This window comes from Coregonus clupeaformis, chromosome 31, assembly GCF_020615455.1.
Source record: "Coregonus clupeaformis isolate EN_2021a chromosome 31, ASM2061545v1, whole genome shotgun sequence".
Taxonomy (NCBI): Eukaryota; Metazoa; Chordata; class Actinopteri; order Salmoniformes; family Salmonidae; genus Coregonus; species Coregonus clupeaformis.
This window is the reverse complement of record NC_059222.1, coordinates 42,828,368-42,840,819: the sequence shown is the minus strand read 5'-3', so window position 1 is coordinate 42,840,819 and position 12,452 is coordinate 42,828,368. Positions and strand designations below refer to the sequence as shown.

The window sequence follows — 12,452 nt, the reverse complement described above, 5'->3', positions numbered from 1 at the left end:
TTTTCTCCCTGAGTATTCATTACAGCGTGTAACTGGTGCCTTCCAATGGCTTGTCGGAGTACTGCTGTAATCAATCTAGCATATTCTCAGAATATAATAACGTGGAGTACTGAATGATCTCGTCGGAAACATTTAATTTTTTTTACCATGAAACCAAAGACCCTGAACGTTGACTGTACAGTACAGTAAATACAGTACGGTTCACTATCGAGGTCCAAATGCAACGTGGTAAATAGCCTATATCTGTTAAAAATGACTTCCCACATTGTCTTCTCAAGGTAGTCATCTCTGTTATATTGGATATGTTTGTTTAATATTTAATGTGTAATATGTTGCATTATATCTAACTGTAGTTACTGTATATGGTTATATCTAACTGTAGTTACTGTATATGGTTATATCTAACTGTAGTTACTGTATATGGTTATAACTAACTGTAGTTACTGTATATGCTTATATATAATTGTAGTTACTGTATATGCTTATATATAATTGTAGTTACTGTATATGCTTATATATAATTGTAGTTACTGTATATGCTTATATCTAACTGTAGTTACTGTATAGTTACTGAAAGCAGTAGAAGTCATGCTGGAATGACAGCATGGCCAATGTTGAATGTTTATCCTTTTAAACTTGGAAAAGAGACCTTTAAACCCAGACTTGGGACCACACACCCTCTCCACTGAATAACAGGCTAGTGATTTCTTTTCAATGCTTGCAGTTAGCCACTGATTCCTTCCAAACCACTCATTATTGAATTAGCAATTTCCAACTTGTTGTGTAATGTTTATGTCCAATGGCCGATGAGCACCAGTACGTTTTATCTATAATTTCTCTTCATAATTTCTCTTCATTTGACAAGGATTGAAAATAATTTGCCAGTAGATTGTCGACTTGATTCATGATGATGACTGCTAGCTTGCTAGCTAAGATTTTGAAAGTATGATGTTGGTATGATCAGTCCAATCAAAGCTACTGTAGATATAACGTGATTTGACGTCATTTTATGCTTATATAGGTATATGCTTATATCTAACTGTAGTTACCGTATATGCTTATATCTAACTGTAGTTACCGTATATGCTTATATCTAACTGTAGTTACCGTATATGCTTATATCTAACTATAGTTACCGTATATGCTTGTATCTAACTGTAGTTACCGTATATGCTTATATCTAACTGTAGTTACTGTATATGGGTATATCTAACTGTAGTTACTGTAAATGGTTATATCTAACTGTAGTTACTGTATATGGTTATATCTAACTGTAGTTACTGTAAATGGTTATATCTAACTGTAGTTACTGTATATGGGTATATCTAACTGTATTTACTGTAAATGGTTATATCTAACTGTAGTTACTGTAAATGGTTATATCTAACTGTAGTTACTGTATATGGTTATATCTAACTGTAGTTACTATGGTTATATCTAACTGTAGTTACTGTACATGCTTACTGTACACACTTTAGGGTTGATATTTAGTCTTTGAAGCAGTGTAACACACCCCCAGGACACAGTGGTTCAAACATTGACATAGCCGAGAGCTTTAATTTATGCATGCAAACACTGAAACAAAGGAGCGGAAAATGTTGACCTTTCCAGATAACACAAAGGGTTGATGGCCTCAGAGGCAAACTGTCCCCCTGTGAAGGAGCAGGAGGGTCTTCCCTTACTTCATGGTCAGAGGCGAACTGGCCCCTTGTGAAGGAGCAGGAGGGTCTTCCCTTACGTCATGGTCAGAGGCGAACTGGCCCCTTGTGAAGGAGCAGGAGGGTCTTCCCTTACGTCATGGTCAGAGGCGAACTGGCCCCTTGTGAAGGAGCAGGAGGGTCTTCCCTTACGTCATGGTCAGAGGCGAACTGGCCCCTTGTGAAGGAGCAGGAGGGTCTTCCCTTACGTCATGGTCAGAGGCGAACTGGCCCCTTGTGAAGGAGCAGGAGGGTCTTCCCTTACGTCATGGTCAGAGGCAAACTGGCCCCTTGTGAAGGAGCAGGAGGGTCTTCCCTTTACGTCATGGTCAGAGGCGAACTGGCCCCTTGTGAAGGAGCAGGAGGGTCTTCCCTTACGTCATGGTCAGAGGCGAACTGGCCCCTTGTGAAGGAGCAGGAGGGTCTTCCCTTACGTCATGGTCAGAGGCGAACTGGCCCCTTGTGAAGGAGCAGGAGGGTCTTCCCTTACGTCATGGTCAGAGGCGAACTGGCCCCTTGTGAAGGAGCAGGAGGGTCTTCCCTTACGTCATGGTCAGAGGCGAACTGGCCCCTTGTGAAGGAGCAGGAGGGTCTTCCCTTACGTCATGGTCAGAGGCGAACTGGCCCCTTGTGAAGGAGCAGGAGGGTCTTCCCTTACGTCATGGTCAGAGGCGAACTGGCCCCTTGTGAAGGAGCAGGAGGGTCTTCCCTTACGTCATGGTCAGAGGCGAACTGGCCCCTTGTGAAGGAGCAGGAGGGTCTTCCCTTGCGTCATGGTCAGAGGCGAACTGGCCCCTTGTGAAGGAGCAGGAGGGTCTTCCCTTACGTCATGGTCAGAGGCGAACTGGCCCCTTGTGAAGGAGCAGGAGGGTCTTCCCTTACGTCATGGTCAGAGGCGAACTGGCCCCTTGTGAAGGAGCAGGAGGGTCTTCCCTTACGTCATGGTCAGAGGCGAACTGGCCCCTTGTGAAGGAGCAGGAGGGTCTTCCCTTACGTCATGGTCAGAGGCGAACTGGCCCCTTGTGAAGGAGCAGGAGGGTCTTCCCTTACATCAGGGATCAAATGTTTAGCTGCTACTGTTTGTACCCCAGAAATTGTACCAGTTGAAATAGGAACTGAATCTCCTTGTTGTCTTTCTTTCCTAAACCTTTATTTTTTCATGTATGCTAAACCTTTCTTTTTCTCCTTTCACGTGTGCATGTGTGGTTATAATATAATATATGAAGACAGGGAAGGATTAGTGATAGCAGAAGTGATCAAAATGATATTATATACGGTGTCGTTCGAGCCCTGAATGCTGATTGGCTGACGGCCGTGGTATACCACGGGTATGACAAAACATTTATTTTTACTCTTCTAATTACGTTGGTAACCAGTTTATAATAGCAATACGGCACCTTGGGGGTTTGTGGTATATTGCCAATATACCACGGCTAAGGGCTGTATCCAGGCACTCCACGTTGCGTCGTGCTTAAGAACAGCCCTTAGCCGTGGTATATTGGCCATATACCAATATACCACGAAAAAATAAAAAATAATAATGTATGCACTCACTTAACTGTAAGTCGCTCTGGATAAGAGCGTCTGCTAAATGACTTAAATGTAATGTCCAAGGCAATATACCCTGAGGCTATACTCTGCTGTACTGTGAACCCCCCCAGAGCTACATGCATTGGGTCTTTGTTGTTGCAAATATTTTCTTAAACATTCAGTGTAGAGAACGAAACAGCGTTGACATTGTACAGCAAAAAAAAAAACATCTAACATGTACCAACAATATTTCAATATTAGGATTTTGTCCAGAATATTTTTGGTGGTGTGGTTGTCTACTAATTGCATGTAATCAGTTGCCATCGTAAAGATAAGCAGACCTTTATAATATTGAAGAACAATAGTTTCAGACATTCAGAAGAGATAATGTGGTCTGACATGGCGGTTTCTTAAAGGTCATATCGGTGGGCTTACGTGCATTTGTAAAAAACAACAACTAAAAGAACAAGAAATACCAGCGAGTGAAAACAACCTCAGAGAAACCCGCTCCTCCATCCCTGGCTGTTGTTTCATTCTGTTAATAGCCCAAGGTAAAGATTTATCTGCTGTTGTCAATTTACTTCAGCTTCAAATAAAGCCAAGGTCACTTTTTCTCCTCTTTCCTTCTGCCGGCTGCCGGCTGCCGGGCCCACAGGATAACATCGTCATGTCCCCTCTAACAGGCAGTACAGGGAATCATTAGTCCTGCTCAGCTGTGTGCCTGATAGGCTTTTCAGACCAATCATCAGTGTCTAAATGCGTCCCAAATAGCACCCTATTGCTGACATAGTGCACTACTTTAGACCAGAGCCCATAGTGCACTACTTTAGACCAGAGCCCAGGCTATTGTAGGGAATAGGGGCCATTTGAGGCGATACAGACAAAGACCCAGCCAGCCAGGCAGCCAGCCAGTCAACCAGCCAGCCAGCCAGCCAGCCAGGCAGCCAGGCAGCCAGCCAACCAGCCAGCCATCCAACCAGCCAGGCAGCCAGCCAACCAGCCAACCAGCCAACCAGCCAGCCAGCCAGCCAGCCAGCCAGCCAGCCAGGCAGCCAGCCAACCAGCCAACCAGCCAGCCAGCCAGCCAGCCAGCCAGGCAGCCAGCCAGCCAGGCAGCCAGCCATCCAACCAGCCAGCAGGAAGCCTACCATCCAGCCAGCCAGCCAGGCAGCCAGGCAGGCAGCCAGGCAGCCAGCCAGCCAGCCAGCCAGCAGGCAGCCTACCATCCAGCCAGCCAGGCAGCCAGGCAGGCAGCCAGCCAGCCAGCCAGCCAGCCAGCCAGTATTGACACTGTCAGGGCGACAGCTTAATCAGGCAGGACACTCTGAACATTGATTTGACGAGCCTGGCGTAGCCTAGCAGTTAAGGGCGTTGGGCCAGTCACCAAAAGGTTGCTGGTTCCAATCCCTGAGCCGATTAGGTGAACAATCTGCCCTTGAGCAAGGCACGTCACCCTAGCTGCTCTGGATGAGCAACTAAAGTGTGTGTGTGAGAGCACTGTGGTGCTGTTCTGGAGGTGATCTCAGTAACCAACCTTTACGAATAAACTGTTATTTTACTCAAATCAACACACATAGCAGTGACCAGTTATGTAGTGAGCTAGTATTGTCTTACCGAATTCCTCAATAGCGACAATACCTTTACATGTTTTGGTTTCGTTTTATACGGTGAGGATTCAGGAGGATGAGGCCGTGTCCCAAATGGCACCCTTGTTCCCTATATCGTCCCTGTGGGCCCTGGTCAAAAGTAGTGCACTAAATAGGGAATAGGGTGCCATTTGGGAACACACCCTGAGCAGGGAGGTAGGGAGAAGGAAGGGAGGGAGGGAGGGAGAGGGGGGGGAGAAGGAGGAGAAGGGAGGGAGTTAGAAGGGAGGGAGGGCGAGGGAGGGAGGGAGAAGGGGGGAGGGAGGGAGGGAGGGAGGGAGGAGGGAGGGGGAGGAGGGAGGGAGGGAGAAGGGAGGGAGAAGGGAGGAAGGGAGAAGGGGGAGGGAGGAAGGGGGGAGTGAGGGAGAAGGGAGGAGGGAGGGAGAAGGGGGGAGGGAGGGAGGGAGGGATGGAGAAGGGAGGTGCAGTAGCTGTGACAGCCATGATCAACAGCCTCTCTGGTCTCCTCTCCTCTCTGTCGAGCCTCTGAGGTGTCAGACAGTAAATATTATTGGCATGCTGACAGTCCCCCGGCCGTACAGGGGTGTGTAAAAACGTTAATAAACAACATGATGGGCCAGCTCCATCCCAAGGTGAGAACGTGGAGACTGTTCTATCAACCATTATCCGCAGGCTGACAGGAGGTTCGTCCTAAATGGCACCCTGTTTCTTTAAGGGCCTTATAGATCACTAAATAGGAAATATGGTGCCTTTTGTGACGAAGCCAGGTGAGGGTTTATGTAGGACAATGTTTGGTCTCTGCTGTGGTAGAGGTCAACAACAATCACATGCAAATGTCCAGTACAGTATGTAGCCTAGATCAGAAGACATATACTAAACTGTATTCTTAAAATGTGTAAATGGAGTTGATCCATGTATCAATGGAGTTGATCCTTCGTGTGTAAATGGAGTTGACACTTCATGTGTAAATGGAGTAGATACGTAATGTCTAAATGGGGTTGAAACTTCATGTGTAAATTGAATGATTATGGATCATTCTTTCCCCCAAAAAAAATCTGATCACAAATGACAATATGACATAGAACACACAATACATCCGTTTTTTTTAATTTGTGAAAATACAAAATGAAATCATGTACAAGTTATTTACAATCCTTTTGTAAAATACAATATACTGTATTTAGCATTGAGTATTGTACCTATGACATAGTCAGAAATATAAACGTAGCACTTGTCAGTGTCAACAAATCAACGTGCTAAAATATACAAACAAAACAAACTAGATTTACATAGATTTCAATGCCAAAACTCCTCTTCACCCAACATCTATAAACACAATAGGAATAATTCAATAAAGCTTTTTTGTTGACATCTTGAAAGGACCAAGAAATGACAAAGAAGAGTAGAACGTTTTATTTCGTAGTTTCACTAAATGGCTAATTTGAGTGTTAGTTTAAGACTTTTATTCACTCTCATTACTTGCTACAATGCTAATTATCTGTATATTCAGGGAATCTGTGTATTCCTCATAACCTTTTACAATTAAATGTCCAAATTTTTTTCAAGAACGTACATGTTTTGATGAGATAGTGTAATATAACAGAGAAATAAGTTATTTCTGAAATTTGAACACTAAACTGACAAGATGTATCTAGAAGTATCGATAGAGCACGGCGCTTGTAACGCCAAGGTAGTGGGTTCGATCCCCGGGACCACCCATACACAAAAATGTATGCACGCATGACTGTAAGTCGCTTTGGATAAAAGCGTCTGCTAAATGGCATATTATTATTATTATGTATCTAGAAGTATCAAGATGTATCTATTGAAAATCAGGTGGTAGAAGGTTTGAATGTTCTTTATGAACAGTTATAAATCACTCTCTCCAATATCAATTTACACACCTTGTTTCTATATAATTCCTATCTTGTTAAGCCACTTTTCGCTACAGTGGATCTTTATCCTGAGTCCTCCTTCTACCTAAACACTGCCTGGCACACAGCTGGCACAGAGGCATGGAAAGCTAGGATGTTCTCCAATCCAGCAAAATGCCACATTTCTTTCTTTCTTTCTTTCTTTCTTTCTGCATATTACTGACTTTCACTGCATCTTGTGGGGCATGTAATGCATTGGACTCTCTGCATGTAGACAGATCATGCTTTGATATTATGCTTTGAGATGCTAGTGTTGTTCTGGACCTCAACTGATCTCTCGTCACCACTGTCTACTTAGATGGTTAGGGGAGAAACAGGGATCGTATTGAAGATATTTGTAATTTGTTGTTCACATGAAATAATCATTCTTGTCTGACTATTTCTCTCACAGTAGCTAACAGTTGTTTATCAGAGATGATAGTTTATAGACATGACAAATTAATGACCATGTTCATTCATAGAAGAGTCTTCAGTTTGAGTGTCAGTTGTGTTACACCAAAACATGAGAAACTAGCATTATGAAGTTAGACAAACTCTCCATCTATGATTGAGCTGTTTCAGAGTATAACTAAATCCTTAACAATGTTCTTCGACAGTTTGAGTATAGTATGGGGACTGGTCATGGAGAACATCCTAGCTTCCCCCGTGCCTCTATGCCAGGCCAGTGCCAGTGCCAGGCAGGCCAGTGCCAGACCAGTGCCAGGCCAGTGCCAGGCAGGCCAGTGCCAGGCCAGTGCCAGACCAGTGCCAGGCCAGTGCCAGGCAGGTCAGTGCCAGGCAGGCCAGTGCCAGTGCCAGGCAGGCCAGTGCCAGACCAGTGCCAGGCCAGTGCCAGGCAGGCCAGTGCCAGACCAGTGCCAGGCCAGTGCCAAGCAGGCCAGTGCCAGGCCAGTGCTTACAGCCAAAGGAGGACCCGTCTACAGGTATAGGTACATTAGCTCTGGTCCAGGGCGTTAGTGAGAGTTGCAGGAGGCAATGGGACCAGAGCTACAGGTATATATGCCCACTTGACGCGATATGTGGCTTGCTCATTCTTTCACCTCATCCTTGGTGATATGATATTATCATCATTTTACAGTATAACCCACCCTTTGGTTTCAGGTAGGCCTATTCAAGTCATGAAGGTATTGGTAGGGTTATAGAGTATAACCTATTCCAATAGGTAGACCTATTAAGGTCATTCATATTTATCTTATTAGCTGCTCAGATAGCTAACGTTACTGAACATCCTCCAGTGTCCAAAACAGCTCCATCATATTTGGGTTATAGCATTTTCATTATAATGACAGGTCAAAATGTGTCAAATGAATAGAGAATATGGTTTATTATTTATTTCCAGTGTCATTCCATCCACATCACATATTCCTGTATATATAGCGAACATTTGTAGGTTGTTGGACATTGATATCAAAACTAAAAAGGTAGGAATCATACTGTCACACAAACAAACTGGCCAATCGAAATAAGGCTGGGGCCAATACAATACCATGTACCATTTTGACATGAACTCTTGAGAATCAATCACAAATATAGATAGTGAATTTACTCTCATTCAATGATGATCCACAAACGATCCGCAAATAATATCATTCATGTGGGACTGCATTTAACAAAAAAGACCCTCATATCATATACCATTGTTTTGTATTGGATATTACCAGGTTTGCCAAAAACCCATGGAAGCAAACAGTACAACATTCCAATACTGGATACATGTCAGTCTTGAAATATCATCGTACAAATTAAAGTCAACAGTGTATATGTTTTTATTGGCAAATAATTAGTCCAGTTTCATAACACTCTATTATAATGTGTCATCATATGTAATCTTGCATTGCGTTGCTTTGCTACTCTGACTGAAGCGACCCTCATTCTCCAAAATGGGTAACTGATGGAGTCTGGTCACTAAGGAACGGGCTGTGCAAACTACATGGCTGAGTGTTAGCATTAGTGACTGACTGACTGTACATTTGACTGACATAGGATTGCATTTATATGTATATTACTTCATTTATATATTCATATCTATAAAACATGTCCAAAAGCATGTTGATATGATATTACTGCAGCTACTGTACATACGCACTAGGAAAAGCTAGTCCTTTCTCGTCAAGTTTATTCTGTAGCGTTGATGTTTTGATCATTCATTTATAAGTCCATACATTGATGTAGCAACTAAGGATTCTAGCTTTAAGGTGTTTTTCAGATTCCAGTTCCACTGGATCAGGTTCTAGTGCCATGTGTTCTCTAGGTGGGTTCTAGGTGTTCTTGGGTTCTAGTTCCATGTGTTCTCTAGGTGGGTTCTAGGTGTTCTTGGGTTCTAGTTCCAGGTGTTCTGTAGGTGGGTTCTAGCTGTTCTTGGGTTCTAGTTCCAGGTGTTCTGTAGGTGGGTTCTAGCTGTTCTTGGGTTCTAATTCCAGGTGTTCTGTAGGTGGGTTCTAGGTGTTCTTGGGTTCTAGTTCCAGGTGTTCTGTAGGTGGGTTCTAGCTGTTCTTGGGTTCTAGTTCCAGGTGTTCTGTAGGTGGGTTCTAGCTGTTCTTGGGTTCTAGTTCCAGGTGTTCTGTAGGTGGGTTCTAGCTGTTCTTGGGTTCTAGTTCCAGGTGTTCTGTAGGTGGGTTCTAGCTGTTCTTGGGTTCTAGTTCCAGGTGTTCTGTAGGTGGGTTCTAGCTGTTCTTGGGTTCTAGTTCCAGGTGTTCTGTAGGTGGGTTCTAGCTGTTCTTGGGTTCTAGTTCCAGGTGTTCTGTAGGTGGGTTCTAGCTGTTCTTGGGTTCTAGTTCCAGGTGTTCTGTAGGTGAGTTCTAGCTGTTCTTGGGTTCTAGTTCCATGTGTTCTGTAGGTGGGTTCTAGCTGTTCTTGGGTTCTAGTTCCAGGTGTTCTGTAGGTGAGTTCTAGCTGTTCTTGGGTTCTAGTTCCAGGTGTTCTCCAGGTGGGTTCTACTGTAGGTGTCAACATAGGGTTCTGTAGTTCATCATTCGTCCTCCACCTCTCTGATGGATGGGATGAGGTTGTTGGTGGATTTGTAAGGGTTCTGGTTGACCTAGTGATTGGCTGTGTGACTACTGTGTGACTTCCTGGGGTAGGCCGCGTTCTCAGGCTCATCTGTAAACCAGGTCTTTTCTGAGAAACAACAGGGAAAATCAAACAGTTAATGGTTTGTGGATGTTACTGGTTCCATCCCAAATGGCACCTTATTCCTTATGCAGTGCACTTATTTTGACCAGTGGCCATAGCGGTCTGGTCAAAGGTAGTGCATTATATACTAGGGTGCCATTTGGGATGCAATCACTGTTTTCAAAGTGATTACTAGCTGTATCATCAGAATTCCAAATAAGTATGATTTACTCTGAATAGGACCCATTGTCTAATGTCAGCTAGTGAACAGTGCAAGCTCTTTTAATACAGTAGTTCGCCATGCTGTTGTGTTGGTCAGCGGTCATGCAATGCAAACATCTCATATTGTACCATCACAGAATGATAAATAAATAAATAGGTAATTTAGCAGACGCTCTTATCCAGAGCGACTTACAGGAGCAATTAGGGTTAAGTGCCTTGCTCAAGGGCACATCGACAGATTTTTCACCTAGTCGGCTTGGGGATTAGAACCAGCGACTTTTCGGTTACTGGTACAACGCTCTTAACCACTAAGCTACCTGATAGAAGCAATCAGTTCATACAGCTCTGGGTCATCTGGGGAAGTTTGAAATGGACCCAGAATTGATCAATACAGTTTATTCAAGGTTTGAAATCATTTAAATATCCTATTGTTTTATCATATGAGGGGATTCAGGCTTTGGCTTGATGTAACTTGCCTTGTGAGTATCCAATTACAAACACAAGAGACAAGTTGACAATTGATTTGATATCCGCTCTGTGTGTAATAAATTATTCATTGACTTTATTCAATGACGTTTTCATAACAAGAGCATTTCCACAGAAACATTTATGCTGTTTGGTGTAGAAAGATACATAATGGCTGAAATCATTTACTTTACTTTGTTCGCGGTATCATTTGTTTGAAAACAGGGGTCAAAGTGGCTTCAAACCATTTGGTGTGGTTGTAAAAATAAAATAAAATACTCCACACTGTAGTATTAAAGAGGGACTGATGATGAGTTAATAGTCATGCAGCTTGGGGGGCAGCTATATCAGAAACAACAGAAGCGTCTTTTGCTTTAATTTAGAAAGCAAAAATAAAATATCAACCAGGGCATGACTTTGATGCATTTTTTTTTTACTTCATTCATCGCATCCATACCTTGGCCCATTCTATTCATCCTTGTTGCACTTTAGAAGAAAAAAAAAACAAGTATGGACTATGTAAGAGAAATAACCAGCATGTAGTGTGGTAATATATAAAGTATATTATATATACACCTCACATGCTCTTAAATAAGACAAAGCAAATTAGCCTATTAGAATGTCTATCTGACTCCATAAAGATAATTAGCAATATGCAAGAGACTATGGGTTGAGTTACAGTAACAGTCAATGAAGAAATGTCCGGGAATGGAATTCTAAATGTATTTAATTACTTTGTAAAATGAATGGATTCACATACAAGGCATAAAACTTAAGTTACAAACCATTAACAAGCATTACAAGGCATTAATCTAAAGCATGGTCAGAGAGAGAGAGTATTACATTTTAGTCATTTAGCAGACGCTCTTATCCAGAGCGACTTACAGTTAGTGAATACATATTTTTTTATACTGGCCCCCCGTGGGAAACGAACCCACAACCCTGGCGTTGCAAACGCCATGCTCTATCAACTGAGCTACATCCCTGCCGGCCATTCCCTCCCCTACCCTGGACAATTGTGCGCCGCCCATGAGTCTCCCGGTCGCGGCCGGCTGCGACAGAGCCTGGATACGAACCAGGATCTCTAGTGGCACAGTTAGCACTGCGATGCAGTGCCTTAGACCACTGCGCCACTCAGGAGACCTGTATCTCACCACTGCAGTATCTCACCACTGCAGGTCAGGAACAAATAAGAGCAAGAACAATGAATCTTAGACCCTTTATAAGCATCTGAGTTGTTTGGATTAAAAAACGGAGTTGTTGACCAATAGTATTACTGTAAAGTTAACTTCCAATCAGATATCAGACCTACATAGTGTAACCTCTGCCTCTCAGGGGTGAGACAATGGGGGGTTGGTGAGATCAACACAGGGAGTGGTGAATTCCTAAGACAACACAGAGGACATTGTTGTATACAGTTGATAAGAAGAGTTACTTCGGGGGGGGGCTGCCCTACAACCATACATGATACAACCATATGTCTGATAACACTGGCTGGCTGGGATAATAGACTGGACCGGGTACATTCAGCTCCAAAATCTGTCCTAATATTTTTTAAATTGTTCTACTAGCCTAGTCTGTAAAGTCCTAGCATCGGGCTAGCAAGCTAACTTAAATTCCCATACCATCAAAAAGTTGCTCATGTTCTGAATACACCAAAGTGTACACGGTAACATGGGTTTCAACTAATTTGCTGCTCAGAATGTTATAAATTGATGTTACAGCATGTACACGATGTGTATACACATGCAAATCAACTACGGAATGCCCGTGCTTGTTTCCAAAGCCTTTTTGATTTCACTGTAAATTCCAAAAAATGTTGTGAAAAGCATTCAAGTTCCAAATCTATCTAATATTAGCATTCCCTTTTAAAATACTGAAATAAG

General features: G+C 43.1%; 1 protein-coding gene across 1 annotated transcript in view; it reads right to left on the bottom strand.

The window, feature by feature from the left end:
• Positions 1-8,068: 8,068 nt before the first annotated feature.
• LOC121547750 (calcium-activated potassium channel subunit alpha-1) overlaps positions 8,069-12,452 on the bottom strand; it is a 197,746-nt gene continuing 193,362 nt past the window's right edge. Inside the window, exon 28 of the mRNA XM_045209901.1 lies at positions 8,069-9,885. Within this exon, the coding sequence (XP_045065836.1) occupies positions 9,864-9,885 (22 nt within the window). The 3' untranslated portion in view covers positions 8,069-9,863. The remainder of the gene's footprint in view (positions 9,886-12,452) is intronic.